Genomic DNA, 15000 nt, shown 5'->3' on the forward strand with positions numbered 1-15000 from the left:
CCTCACTGGCCGTCTGCGAGCCTTGCTGGTCGTCTGCGAGCCTTGCTGGTCGTCTGCGAGCCTCACTGGCCGTCTGCGAGCCTCGCTGGTCGTCTGCGAGCCTCACTGGCCGTCTGCGAGCCTCACTGGCCGTCTGCGAGCCTCGCTGGTCGTCTGCGAGCCTCGCTGGTCGTCTGCGAGCCTCACTGGCCGTCTGCGAGCCTTGCTGGTCGTCTGCGAGCCTCACTGGCCGTCTGCGAGCCTTGCTGGTCGTCTGTGAACCTCACTGGCCGTCTGCGAGCCTCGCTGGTCGTCTGCGGGCCTTGCTGGTCGTCTGCGAGCCTTGCTGGCCGCCTGCGAGCCTCGCTGGCCGAGGTGGTACTTTTACGACTGTTGAAACCAGAACCAACGGCTAATATTAGGACAGGAGAGCCTTTTGTTTTTTATTCTATATGTTTAAAGCCTTAAATTGCCACTTTAATTACTTTCAAATGCCGTACTCCTCTGAATTGGCTGACATTTACACTTTGTTCTGGCTCGGAGACGAGGAATCGAACGCTGCACAGTCGCTCATTGTCCTTTCTGCCCGTTTGTCCTCAGCTCCACGGAGGTCGACGACATGATCCGCAAGTCCACCAACCTGCTGCTGACCCGGACGCTCAGCCACTGTCTGCACTACGCCATCAAGAAAAAGAACGTGGGGCTGGCAGAGGTACTGTGTGCGTGCGTGTGTGTGTGTGTGTGTGTGTGTGTGTGTGTGTGTGTGTGTGTGTGTGTGTGTGTGTGTGTGTGTGTGTGTGTGTGTGTGTGTGTGTGTGTGTGTGTGTGTGTGTGTGTGTGTGTGTGTGTGTCGCGGAGACAGAAACATCATTAGCTCGCAAGAACAGGATGTTAACAATAAGATTGTTTTTGCTTTAATAAAACGGGTTCACTTAATTCCAGGCTAATGTTCCGGAAACATCCAAACGGAGGGTTGAGATTTAAAAAGCAATAAGCTGAATACGCGTCGGAGGACCAGTTACCGCTGAAATTAAAACACATTTGCTTTATTACGAGCTCCTGTTTGGTGTTTATCGCACCTCCTCACCGCCGCCGGGGAAACCGTTTTAATCAAACCGGCCCCCAGATGCCCTTTCAGTAATTTAGTTGTGGTGTGTGTGTTTTTAATTGCGTCCAGTTGGTGCAGGTGATCATAAACACCACCCACCTGGAGCAGAGCTGCCACTTCCTGGAGGAGTTCATCTCCAACATCACCAACGTCCCGCCGGACTCCGCCAACGCCACCAAGCTGTACGGGACGTCCACCTTCAAGGTAGCGACCTCGTTATCCATATTATTAATCATCCTCTCTTTACTGCTCCTCCTTTATTATGTTGCGATTAAAGATGAGCTTTTTTCATCTTTTTCCTTCATTGTTTTATTTTTTTATTAGCACGATACCTATTTTAATTTTTTTATATACTTAAAAAAGCAGCATATTTGCACCTTTTGTCTCCCGTATATAGAATGTTATTTATAGTGTATTTTAATATATTATTAAATTAATCCACGATCTATTGATCGGCCGAGTTTTATTTATGTGCGTAGCTCCAACTGTGATTTGTTTTATTTTGGCGGGGGGCGTTACCGTTTCCTGTAGCGTCTTTTAACAGCCAATCAGAGCGCAGGCTCGATCGTGCGTTCCCCTCCCCGGTCTGACCTGCCGTCTCCTCGCAGGACGCTCGCCACGCCGCCGAGGCGGAGATCTACACCAACCTCAACGCCAAGATCGACCAGTTCCTGCAGCTCGCCGACTACGACTGGATGGCGCCGGTGCAAGGGGGCGGGGCTCCGGTGCAAGGGGGCGGGGCTACGGACGCCAGCGACTACCTGGTCGACCTGATCGCCTTCCTGAAGAGCACCTTCAGCGTCTTCACCAACCTGCCGGTGAGTAGAAACACACACACACAGACACACAGACACACACACACACAATAATACAAAACGTGAGTTATAACGGTCAACATGGTACAAAGTTGGAAAAAATATTTTTTAAATGATAGTGTGTGTGTGTGTGTGTGTGTGTGTGTGTGTGTGTGTGTGTGTGTGTGTGTGTGTGTGTGTGTGTAAACTCACTCACCTGTCTCTGACATCACAGGTCAGGGCAATCTGCTTTAGCTCGTTAGCGTCTGGGCTCGTTAGGGGTTAGATCGTTAACATGGGGCTCGTTAAACCCATTAAGGGGTGAGCTGGTCGGGTCAGCAGCACCGGATTACAGCTGGATTACAGCCGGATTACCCAGCGGATCAGAATATTGACTCTACAGCCCCGACGGCGAACACGCGGCGCCCTGACCCCTGATGGAGAGTCTAATATCACGACCCGGCGTGGATGAATTACTGTGATTGGAAGCATTTCCTGTTATTTTCGGTCCGGGTTAAAACGCATCAGGTCTGTCCGGGTCTGGTTTGCTTGGTCTGGTGGAGACTGTCAGTGGAACCCTGGTGGGTTCAGGGGTCCAGGTCTACTTCCTAGTGGACTCTGGTGGGCTTCTTATGTGGTGTGAATGCGAGTCGAGAGTTTTAATTTTTTATTTTTATTTATATATATATATATTATACACTACAACATATATACATCATTTCCTTTTTCTTGTTTAAAAAATAATAAAAATTACAGAATACTAATATTAGTAAAGAAATGTCTTAGCTGGTCTAATAAATGACCTGGTGGTGGAGTGATGACGATGTATTGATCCGTAAACCTGCGTATGGAACATGTTTCACGTAAGCGCATGTTTTCTGCGATTAATCCTCCAAAGCCGTTAAACCGACTCCGTGTGCTTTTGTCCCGTTTCATTAAGTCCGTTAAAATGTGTGGGCGGTAATAACGGCGTGAACATACGAGTCCGAGGGTCTCTATTCACGAATCAGTATATATAGAAATATTGATTAGTGTGGACCAGCCGAGGTTCCAGATGCATCTACGTTATAACGTTTATGTTTAAAAGCCTGTAGAACGAATCCTGAATTGATTCCAGCTATTAAACCTGATCTCGACCTTTGACCTCGGCCCAAAGCCTGGAAGTGACAGGACGAAGCGTTTCTTACGTACGCTGTCCACACACACACACACACACACACACACACACACACACACACACACACGTTGGCTGGTGATTTGGTCGAAGCGGGTCACAAGGCCACACACACAAGGTGGTCGAGCTAAGTGTTTTCCAGCACTTCTAAGAAGCTTTTCGTCCTCGACCCCCCCGAGCCCCGGACATGACCCCGTCACACACACTTCAACACACACACACACACACTTCAACACACACACACACACACACACACACTCACACACACACACACACCCCGCCTCAGTGTGGGCCTCCTAAGTAGATCAGATGCTATGATCAGACCCTCTGAAATAAGAGCTGATCGTATAAACAAACTGGATACTATGGAAGGAAGTACTACTACTCCTACTACTACTGTTAGTACTTCTTCTTCTCACCATATGGAAATACTCCCTGCTGTGATTATTAGGAATATATTCAGTATTTAGCTTCGACAAAGTGACCCCAGAGTGAAAATAATCCCGTTAAAAAGTCGAGGAAGTTTTCCTCTCACTGTTCTGAGCTCCTTGAACCAGTTTTCCTGCTGTGGACGGTCTGGCGTCCTCGTGTGACTTCCTGTAAATCGTCATGGCAACGGTGGGAGTTTAGTGTCCGTGTGTCCCGTCGGTAACGCAGCAGGTTTTGAACGGTTTTGGCCGGCTGCTGAATCTTCCCGGTTTATGTTTCTCGCCGCAGGGAACGGCCGTAGAACACGCCACCTTGCCGGTGAGTATCTTGGTTGCTACGGTAACAGAGTGATGTTTACCCCACCCCCCCCCCCCCCCCCCCACTGACCTTGTTAACCCTAAAAAGATCCCCACGTCAGTGTTTACAAACCAGCATGATGACCACGGAGTGATGCACGCTGTGTTTGCCTGATTCTGTGTTCGTGTGCCCAAATCTTTGTCTCACTGGGGGGGCGGGGCTTAACCGGCCACCTGCCACTACCAAAACTAATTGGTTTTTGCGTTCATGATTATTGACCAGAAGCTCATTAAGGTGCTGCTCTCCCCCCACGTACAAATACTGATATTTAAGAGTTTTACTGGAGAGCTGGTGTCAGGTTATCCATTTAACCACTCGATGGTACGGAAGCCCTGAGATGCAAATGAGAACAAAAAACAACGTTGGTCGTCTATTCTCGTCGTAATTCTAATCTTGTATTGAAAAAACAAAAAAATCAGGAGCATTTTTATTTTTTGCACCTGTTCTTAAATGACAAAACGAGAACCCTCACACTTTATTTTATTTATGTATTCTCCCTCAGGGCTTCCATACCTTACACCAGACACACACATGAATTTCCAACCCTGGTCATCAAGTTTGTGATTTGACGTTGCTTGGTGTTTTTGTCGAGGCTGCATTCAAAGAGAAAAACGCACAAAAAAATCACGATTTTTTTATTTTTAGGTGCATTTTTGGGTAATTTAGGACTAAAAAAAAAAGTCAATTTCCCATTTCTGCAAATCAGAGGAAAGACGTTTTTATTTTCCTTTGGCCTCAGCAGCGCAGAGGCGTTGACCTCGGCGGCGTTGACCTCGGCGGCGCTGACCTCGGTGGTTTCCGGCGCTGCGATCCCGCCGCTCTACTCCCGGCTGCCCCGACTCGCCACATTATACGGCGTGTGGAATCCCTTCCAGAGTCGTGAATCAGTGTTCATGAAGCACCAAAACCCGACCTGCTTCAATTCAGACGGGAGAAGAACGAGCCGCGCTCGGAAAGCTTCTAACTGAATACTTTCACATACGAGCCTCTGGTTCTTCATTTTGATTAGTCTTTTAAATTTAGCGTAAACCGAGAACCGGCACCGGTCACATGACCACAGCGTCGGTTCATACCTGCTGTTTGACCTGCTATATGAGACCACACCCTCTTTCCCCTCGTTGGGTTCACAAGCTTTGGGGAAAAAGATCTTCGGGGTCACTTTGGTCACTGGGAATATAAAAAACCTTCTGGCAGCTGATTGGACGAGCCACCTGTCCATCGAAATATCTTTTATAGTCCCGTTCCTTGCTCTCCAGTAGGGGGCGCCATACCTCAAATACATAAGTTGTATGAGTATTAAATGTCTATATCACAAATTCTGCAACTACAATTTAGAGACAGGAGGCGGGGCTTACCTCCACGTAGACTCTGCCCCCCTCACCTGAGGCTCCTCCCCCTTCCTTCCTTTGAGTCTCTGCCCTTCATCCTTACCCTCACTGGAGTCTCGTACCCTGTCCTCCCCCTGTTCTGAGTCCTGTCCCCCGTCCTCCCCCTGATCTGAGTCTCCTCCCCCTTCATCCCCTGATCTGAGTCTCCTCCCCCGTCCTCCCCTGTTCTGAGTCCTGTCCCCCGTCCTCCCCCTGGTCTGAGTCCTGTCCCCTGTCCTCCCCTGATCTGAGTCTCCTCCCCCGTCCTTCGTTGACTCTCGTCCTCCCCTGGTCTGAGTCCTGTCCCCAGTCCTCCCCTGGTCTGAGTCTCCTCCCCCGTCCTTCGTTGACTCCCGTCCTCCCCCGATCTGAGTCTCCTCCCCCGTCCTTCGTTGACTCTCGTCCTCCCCTGGTCTGAGTCCTGTCCCCAGTCCTCCCCCTGGTCTGAGTCCTGTCCCCAGTCCTCCCCTGGTCTGAGTCTCCTCCCCCGTCCTTCGTTGACTCTCGTCCTCCCCTGGTCTGAGTCCTGTCCCCAGTCCTCCCCTGGTCTGAGTCTCCTCCCCCGTCCTTCGTTGACTCTCGTCCTCCCCTGGTCTGAGTCTCCTCCCCCGTCCTTCGTTGACTCTCGTCCTCCCCTGATCTGAGTCCTGTCCCCCGTCCTCCCCTGGTCTGAGTCTCCTCCCCCGTCCTTCGTTGACTCTCGTCCTCCCCTGGTCCGAGTCCTGTCCCCCGTCCTCCCCTGGTCTGAGTCTCCTCCCCCGTCCTTCGCTGACTCTCGTCCTCCCCTGGTCTGAGTCCTGTCCCCCGTCCTCCCCTGGTCTGAGTCTCCTCCCCCGTCCTTCGTTGACTCTCGTCCTCCCCTGGTCTGAGTCTCCTCCCCCGTCCTTCATTGACTCTCGTCCTCCCCCTGATCTGAGTCCTGTCCCCTGTCCTCCCCTGGTCTGAGTCTCCTCCCCCGTCCTTCGTTGACTCTCGTCCTCCCCTGATCTGAGTCCTGTCCCCCGTCCTCCCCTGGTCTGAGTCTCCTCCCCCGTCCTTCGTTGACTCTCGTCCTCCCCTGGTCCGAGTCCTGTCCCCCGTCCTCCCCTGGTCTGAGTCTCCTCCCCCGTCCTTCGTTGACTCTCGTCCTCCCCTGGTCTGAGTCCTGTCCCCCGTCCTCCCCTGGTCTGAGTCTCCTCCCCCGTCCTTTGCTGACTCTCGTCCTCCCCTGGTCTGAGTCCTGTCCCCCGTCCTCCCCTGGTCTGAGTCTCCTCCCCCGTCCTTCGTTGACTCTCGTCCTCCCCCTGATCTGAGTCCTGTCCCCTGTCCTCCCCTGGTCTGAGTCTCCTCCCCCGTCCTTCGTTGACTCTCGTCCTCCCCTGGTCTGAGTCCTGTCCCCCGTCCTCCCCTGGTCTGAGTCTCCTCCCCCGTCCTTCGTTGACTCTCGTCCTCCCCTGGTCTGAGTCCTGTCCCCCGTCCTCCCCCGGTCTGAGTCTCCTCCCCCGTCCTTCGTTGACTCTCGTCCTCCCCTGGTCTGAGTCCTGTCCCCCGTCCTCCCCTGGTCTGAGTCTCCTCCCCCGTCCTTCGTTGACTCTCGTCCTCCCCTGGTCTGAGTCCTGTCCCCCGTCCTCCCCCGGTCTGAGTCTCCTCCCCCGTCCTTCGTTGACTCTCGTCCTCCCCTGATCTGAGTCCTGTCCCCTGTCCTCCCCTGGTCTGAGTCTCCTCCCCCGTCCTTCGTTGACTCTCGTCCTCCTCCTCTCTGCTTTCTTTCTCTCGTCTATTTGTTCAGCCGTTAGCAGCTGAGTAGATTTTAATGAGCTCTTTGATGAACGTCTCTCGTTAGTGGGAGGGAGGAGGAGGGGAGGAGGAGAGGAGGAGGAGGAGGGGGGATGGATCTGTCTGTCCTTCTGCACTTTTCACCTTTGTTCCCTCTCCTTGTTTCCTTTCCTTCATCAGTCTGCTGTCCATCCTTATTTTGATTCCTTTCCTTTCATCTTTCCTTTTCCCTTCCTTTCCTTCTCTTTTCTTTCCATTCCTCACCTCTCTCCTGCTTTTCTTACTTTCCCTCTCGTCTCCATTCTTTTCCTTTCTCTACCCACCCCCCCACCCCCCCCCCCCCTCCCAGTGTGCCTCAGGCTAATGGTTCCCAGTTGTGTGTGTTGGACAGTGAGACAGTGAGACAGTCGACCTACCTGTCTGTGTGTCAGTCAGCTCAGGTTCAGGACTTGTAAATAGAATTAGCCTATTTCACGCTCAATCTCACCTCATGATAATTGACCCCTGTGTGTGTGTGTGTGTGTGTGTGTGTGTGTGTGTGTGTGTGTGTGTTCAGAGGCCAGCAGGATATCCGGCCAGTCGTAGGTAGGTGTGTGTGTGTGTGTGTGTTGAACATATGTGCTTGCACGTGTGCACCGTGTGTGTGTGTGCGGGTGTGCGTGTGTGTGTGTGTGTGTGTGTGTAGTTTGATTCCCCTTTGAGGTGACGGCTGCCTCCTGAGTGAACCTCGGTTCTTTTCTGCCGTCGTCGGCTTCGTTATAAAAGATGAGATTAATTTGTGCTTCCGGAGGGAAAAAAATAACGTTATTAATATATATATATATAAATATATATATATATATATATATAAATATATTCACTGTGACTGATGAGCAAATGATTATTTGATGATTGATTCTGTAGATTTCTTCGTCTCCTCTGTTCATCCAGCTCGTCTACTTTAACTCTGCTTCACTCTGTTGGAATGCAGACGTCGAGGTCAAGATCAAGGACACACACAGACACACACACACACACACACACACACACACACACACACGATGAAACCCACCACAAACACATGTTTTGCTGTATTAATGCGTTGTCATGTACTTCCTCATCCGCTGCTTTTATTCTTCCCGTGCTCCTTCATCACTCTGACTGCACCTGAACGCAGCACGGTAATTAGTGTGTGTGTGTGTGTGTGTGTGTGTGTGTGTGTGTGAACGTTTGATGGTCACTTCCATTAAGCGTCAGTGAGGTTCATTAATGAGAGTTTTTCTGTTCTAAATACTCAAAACTAAAGAAGTGAAGCCGAGGCTGAACTGCCTTAAACTGTCATTCTCTCTGCTGGCCACCAGGGGGCGTTCATTTAGTACATTATGGTCCATTTAGAGTCCAGCAGACCAGAGAGCAGGGGATGCTTTAGGGGGCGGGGCTTACCTGCTGATTGAAAGGTCGCTACCAGATGACTTTAACACTTAGCTGTACAGTTGATCTTGAATTAGGGAGCTTCACACCAGAATCCACATGGATCCAGATCCAGTAAGGTTGCAGCTTGTGTTCATCAGATCCACCCGTCGCTCCTCAACAGTCCAAATATGGTCACTTCCTTCACCGGTTGCAAAGAGTTACAGGATGACGAGGCTTCACAGCCGTAGTCCACAAACACACTGGTGATGTCGCCATGACGACGCTACTTCTTCTAAGGTGTCCCGCAGAGACCTCACCTCTCCCCCCCCCCCTGTCTCCCCCCTTTCTCTCAGGGTAAGGTGGCCCAGACGGCCTGCATGTCGGCCTGTAAACACATCTCCACCTCCCTGATGCAGCTGCTGCTGGACCCGGAGGTCCGGCAGATCTCCATGGGGGCTCTGCACCAGCTCAACACCGACGTCAAGGAGTGTGAGGGTGAGTGTCCTCCCCCTCCTCCCCCCTATGTCCTCCCTCCTTCCTCACCTCCGTCTCCTCACACACGTTCACACCTGGAAACTTCATCGCCATCAGGGCCGCGTCTGCAGTTTGGGTTTGAGAGCACAGGGGGCGCTATGGACCAGCCGGTTAAAGAGGGCAGCATCCCCCCTCCCTCGCCCTTTCTTCTCCTCCCCTCCCCCCTCCTCCCCCCCCCCCCCCCCCCCCCCCACATCTCGCCTTGTTTTCAGAGACTTAAAGATGCAGAGCAGTGTCAGGGTGGGGGGGTCGTTGGCTCGGTTTTTACATGATCAAGGTTTTTAGAGTCATGGGGTCGACCGGTGTGTGTGTGTGTGAGTGTGTGTGTGTGTGTGTGTGTGTGTGTGTGTGTGTGTGTGTGTGTGTGTGTGAGTGTGTCTCTGTGTGTGTGTGTGTTTGATGTGTGTGTGTGTGTGTGTGTGTGATGTGAGTGTGTGTGAGTGTGAGTGTGTGTGAGTGTGTGTGTGTGTGTTTGGTATGTGTGTGTGTGTGTGTGAGTGTGTGAGTGTGTGTGTGTGTGTGTGTGTGTGATGTGATGTGTGGTGACATGCGTGGAGGGTGAGGAGGTTAGGAGCTACTTATTCAGGGCAGACGGAGGGAGGGGGGGAGGATACAGTAGGCGGACGGATTAAAACGGGGGAAAAGAGCCGAAAATCCGATGGATGTGAACGCGACGTGGGAAAATGGGGGATTAGATCAAAAAAAAAAGGTTGAATGAAAGAGAGAGGAACAAGGGATTAGTGAACAGGGTTTGAAATGAAAGGTGGAGGGGTAGATAAAGGGGAAGAATAAGAAGTGAAGAAAGGGGAGGAAGAGGGGCGACGGGTTCACCAACAGGTGAGACAGGTACGAGAGAAGGGAAGAACACGAATCCTCAAATCCATGAGATAAAAGAGCAGAGAAATGGGATTAAATGATATTAAAAGAAGAGAGTAACAGCGGATGAGAGGAGGGATTCAATGAAAGGTGGCTGAAGAAGGAAGGAAGTGAAGGAATTACAGATTCCATATTTGGTGACGGATGTAGAGAAGTTCATACGTGCAGAAAGATGGAAGAAAGTTCATCTTTAACTTCGACGATTCAGAAATGACACGTGGTTTTATAGCCTTTTTTCAAAATAATATACTGTGAATTGATTTTTTTTCAAAATAATATACCGTGAATTGATTTTTTTTTTTCAAAATAATATACCGTGAATTGATTTTTTTTTTTTTTCAAAATAATATACAGGTTAATTGATTTTTTTTCAAAATAATATACCGTGAATTGATTTTTTTTTTCAAAATAATATACCGTGAATTTTTTTTTTTTCAAAATAATATACCGTGAATTGATTTTTTTTTTCAAAATAATATACCGTGAATTGATTTTTTTTTCAAAATAATATACCGTGAATTGATTTTTTTTTCAAAATAATATACCGTGAATTGATTTTTTTTTTCAAAATAATATACCGTGAATTGATTTTTTTTTTTTTAAATAATATACCGTGAATTGATTTTTTTTTTCAAAATAATATACCGTGAATTGATTTTTTTGTTTCAAAATAATATACGGTCAATTGATTTTTTTGTTTCAAAATAATATACGGTCAATTGATTTTTTTTTTTTTTCAAAATAATATACCGTGAATTTTTTTTTTCTGAAATGACTTAATATTAGCAAATAGCATACAGATTGAAACAAATGTGACGTAAAAAAGTGATATTAAGATAAATGTTGGAACAGGAAGAAGATTTGAGACAGAGGACAGACATTGAAAAGGATATTAATAATGAACAATAACATGTTTATGTTTCCTTTACTGGCGACCATTGAACTGATTGAAGTGGAAGTAGCATGATGTCGGTGATAGTGGGGCATATTCAGGTCATTTTTAAAAAAAAAACGTTTTCATCCGAATTGTAAACAAACCGGTGACGGAGCAGGAAAAGGTGAGGTGGGTGATTTTAGTAACGGAGAGGTGGAGGAGAGTGACGTAGGAGGTAAAAGTGAGCAGGTGACGTATGGAGGTTTGGTGGGAGAAACCAGATTAAAGGAGAGTGTGTGTGTGTGTGTGTGTGTGTGTGTGTGTGTGTGTGTGTGTGTGTGTCTCACGGGGGTCACTGAAGATGGCAGGCGTGTAATCGGTGCTGTGGTGTGTGTGTGTGTGTGTGTGTGTGTGTGTGTGTGTGTGTGTGTGTGTGTGTGTGTGTGTGTGTGTGTGTGTGTGTGTGTGTGTGTGTGTGTGTGTGTGTGTGTGTGTCCTGAGGTGAAAGAGATTAGCTACAGGCTTGCTCTCTCTCTTCGCGGCGTTCCTCTCTTCTCTCGTTCCCTCGCTCAGAATACCAGTCGGCTTGTTTACGGGGGCCAACTGACGCCAAGACCCCAGCTCACACTCCGTACGACCCCGACACACACTCACACACACACACACACACACACACACACACACACACACACACACACACACACACAGAGGCGTCACCCTGGGTTCAAAATCCAACAGTCCTCAACTGTTCTCAAACATGCAGGCGAAGCCCTGTACAAACAACAAACACACACACACACACACACACACACACACACACTCACACACACACACACTCCACAACCCTACCAACTGTCACACACACTCTCAGATACACACACACACATTCATCAAGACAAATGTTAGAAAATCTGCACACACACATTCAACACTACAAAACCTTTCACACACACACACACACACACACACACACACACACACACACACACACTCTTTCTCTCTTTCAACAAGACCCGGCGACATGACTCTAACTCCCCCTCCCCCCCCCCTCCCCCCTCCCTCCCCAGGCTGTCATTTGTCTGCCAATCTATCCCGATGCATAGCGAATCTGGACCAGGTCTTTTCTTATGCCGTTTTTTCACCCTTCTTCTCCTCTCTCCTCCTCCTCCTCCTCCCCCCTCTCTCCGGGGGAGGACCGGGGGGGGCGGGTTTGTATTTTCCCACAGGTTTTGCCAGAGCCGGGCCGGTCGCAGGCTTCCAGGGTGACACGTTGCTTCTGGCCTTCAGTGACTTGAGACAAGTAGGTCTTTGTCTCCTCGTGGTCCTCTCTCCTTCCTTTTCTCTTTCTCCGTTTTGTTGTTTTTTCTCTTTCCACTATCTTTTTTTCTTCTTCTGCCTCCTCCCCCTCGTCCTTTTCATCCTCCCTCCCATCCTCCTCCCTCCTCCTCCTCCTCGTCTTCCTCCTTCGTCTTGGTATTTTTTTGTTGTTTACCCTCTACTTGTGTGTCATCCTCGTCCCTGTTCGTCGTCTTCTCTTCTTGCTGTTTTCTACCTGCGGACGTCTTCTGAAATCCCGACGTTCCCACGTTTCTTCCCAAACGAGAGAAACCAAACGTTGATCTAACGCCGACAAACAAAGTGGATAAAAACGGGATTAATAACTGGAAATGTAAAGAACAGAGTTCAGAACGAGTCTGATGACACAACATTCAACATGTTTTAGTTTCATTCGTCGTTTTGCACCAAACCATCGAGATCACACACTTCTAGCAAACTCACGATTTTATCCCGACACATCGGAAATGAATCTGCAGCAGGGAAGTCACAGGAGTGTGTCTTTTCCTTTATTTCACCAGGAAAACAAGTCTCTTTGCCCAGGTTCCCACGGGTCAGGGAAGTCCTGGAATGTCAGGGAAGTCCTGGAATGTCAGGGAATTTTAAAAAGTCTCTTCCAGACGGGGAAAGTCGTGGATTTGATAATTTTTTGGGCCAAGTCCTGGAATATATTTCATAAATATTTTCCCATGCTGAGTGTTTATTTACCAGGTTATTTCGTACAGTGGTCGCTATGGTTACGTGGTACGCAGTTTTGTCGGTGGATTTGAACTGAATTCCTCCCGCCGCTTTAAGTCCCTCCCACCTTGGACAGCTGACGTTGCTACGAGCAACCAGGGTCACCAGGTAACACGGTCACTGTAAGAACTGGAACACCGGTGGGATCTATGGCTCCGGTCAGATCTTTAAGACAGACTGTTGATTGGATCGGGGTTAGCTGTGACATCACCAGCTTGTCTTAATGGGTTGCCGTGGTCACCACGTGGTTTTCCAACACGGGCGCATTTGCCACCTCGTGATGTCATACGTGATGTCATACGTGCTGGTTTATGTGATGTCATACGTGATGTCATACGTCTGTTTCACACTTTAAGACAACATTTTAAGTCTGAATCCTGCCGTCCGTATGTTGTGGAGCCCACGGCGGTGGCGGTTTCCTGCGGCGGTCACAGCCGAGGGCAGGAAGTGGGCGCGGCGGTCTTGTTTTGGGGGTCCTGGGAACGGCGGAGCAGAACCATCCGGAGGCGGGGCAGAACTGGACGTCTCCGCTGGGAATCCAGGATGTCGGGCGGAGTGCGCGTGCACGTCACTGCGGCGCAGCCTCGCTTGCCAGGGCAGCACGCACGTGCACGTTATTTTTGCACATCGCTGAGTGTGTGTGTGTGTGTGTGTGTGTCCGTCATGGCGGCTGAATGTGTTGAAGCAGGGCGGCGAGCCACGGCGAAGGTTCGTGTGGCTTCTCTGGCTGTGTGTCCGCCGCGAGAGAGGGAGGGAGGGGGGGAGAGGGAGAGAGACGGAGGAGAGGGAGGGAGAGAGAGAGAGGGAGAGGGGAAGAGAGAGGGAGTCATCGCAGTGAATGTGTGAAACAGGGCGGAGAGCGAGTCGGCCTTTGATGCGTGTGTGTCTGTGTGTATATCTGTGTGTGTGTGCATGTCTCTGTGTATATGTGTGTGTGTGTGTGTGTGTGTGTGTGTGTGTGTGTGTGTGTGTGTGTGTGTGTGTGTGTGTGTGCATGCATGTCTCTGTGTATATGTGTGTGTGTGTGTGTGTGTGTGTGTGTGTGTGTGTGTGTGTGACAGCCGATGACGGATGGGCCGGCAGGACGGAGCAGGACGATGAATGAGGTGACAGACGGAGACGGATAGCCCTTTATCCCTCCGTCACAATCCCTCTTTCTCCCTCCCTCTCTTCTCTTTCTCCGCCTGTCGGGATGATGTAGTGCCTCTTGTTCTCCCGCTCCGAGGAGGAAGACGAGGAGGAGGAGGAGGAGGAGAAAAGACCAAAAAAATTGCATTCAATCCGACATCGATGTTTACTTCAAAAACCTCCTCCATCCGCTCCCACTGCTTCCTCGCCTCCATCCTCCTCCTCCTCGCCTCCATCCTCCTCCTCCTCCTCCTCCTTTCTTCTGCTGATCAGGATCCGTTGACTCCATCAGCTCCGTCACTCTTCCTCCCATTGTCCTCCATTCTTGTCGCATCAAAAGGCCTCCGAACACATCTGCCCAGAGCATCTTTTTTTTGTTTCAGGTGGATTCTTCACGTTTTTGTGCTCTTTAGATGGTGTGTGTGTGTGTGTGTGTGTGTGTGTGTGTGTGTGTGTGTGTGACCTGGCGGTGAATGGCCGATAAATCACGCTGACGGGGGCGTTTGTTGTGTGGTCGGGTCCCGGTGTTCTGGAAGGTTCCGGGGTCCTGGGACAGGACTGAGACGGGGGTTCCCCCGGGACACACACACACACACATTATAACATACGTGTCTTCGGTCTGCAGTTTGAAAAACGCATGTAAATGCACAAAATATGAAATCAGAAATGATGGTTTTCATGTTTTTTAGGCTCATTGTATCACAACATACTGTAATATTAATAGTGTATATATATAAATATATATATATAGAGTTAAACAGTAAGTTTACTCTCAGAATAGTTTGGACTAAACACAGAATGTTAGCTGTAATGAACTGTTTTAATGACGTGAGGTGCCCGCGTGGCGAACCTTTTACACGTAGACTCAGTTTGTTCACGTCTACCGGTGGTCGGCTTTACACGGTGACCGTGTTAACTGGTGCCTGTCAGACCCAAACGTTTAGATACATTGGTGTTTTATGATGCGACCGTTTTACAGAAGTTACCGTAGCAACGAGCTTCTGACGGACACGACTCGGGACTAATTTAACGCCGAGTCACTGTAACGAGCTTATCTCCTGTTCTCCACAATTGCCTAATATTTTGGTGAGCGGAGGAGGCTGGTTGTGTTAGTGTGTGTGTGTGTTAGTGTGTGTGTGTGTGTTTGTGTTAGTGTGTGT

General features: G+C 49.6%; 1 protein-coding gene across 1 annotated transcript in view; it reads left to right on the top strand.

Moving 5' to 3' along the window:
* The window catches only part of exoc6b (exocyst complex component 6B), a 51712-nt gene that overhangs the window by 26297 nt on the left and 10415 nt on the right, over positions 1–15000 (top strand). The window contains exons 12-17 of the mRNA XM_084003043.1: positions 580–691; positions 1157–1291; positions 1696–1905; positions 3773–3802; positions 8709–8850; positions 11866–11939. Coding sequence (XP_083859169.1) covers positions 580–691; positions 1157–1291; positions 1696–1905; positions 3773–3802; positions 8709–8850; positions 11866–11939 — 703 coding nt within the window. The remainder of the gene's footprint in view (positions 1–579; positions 692–1156; positions 1292–1695; positions 1906–3772; positions 3803–8708; positions 8851–11865; positions 11940–15000) is intronic.

The sequence above is a fragment of the Eutrigla gurnardus genome (genome assembly GCF_963514095.1).
Source record: "Eutrigla gurnardus genome assembly, chromosome: 23".
NCBI lineage: Eukaryota > Metazoa > Chordata > Actinopteri > Perciformes > Triglidae > Eutrigla > Eutrigla gurnardus.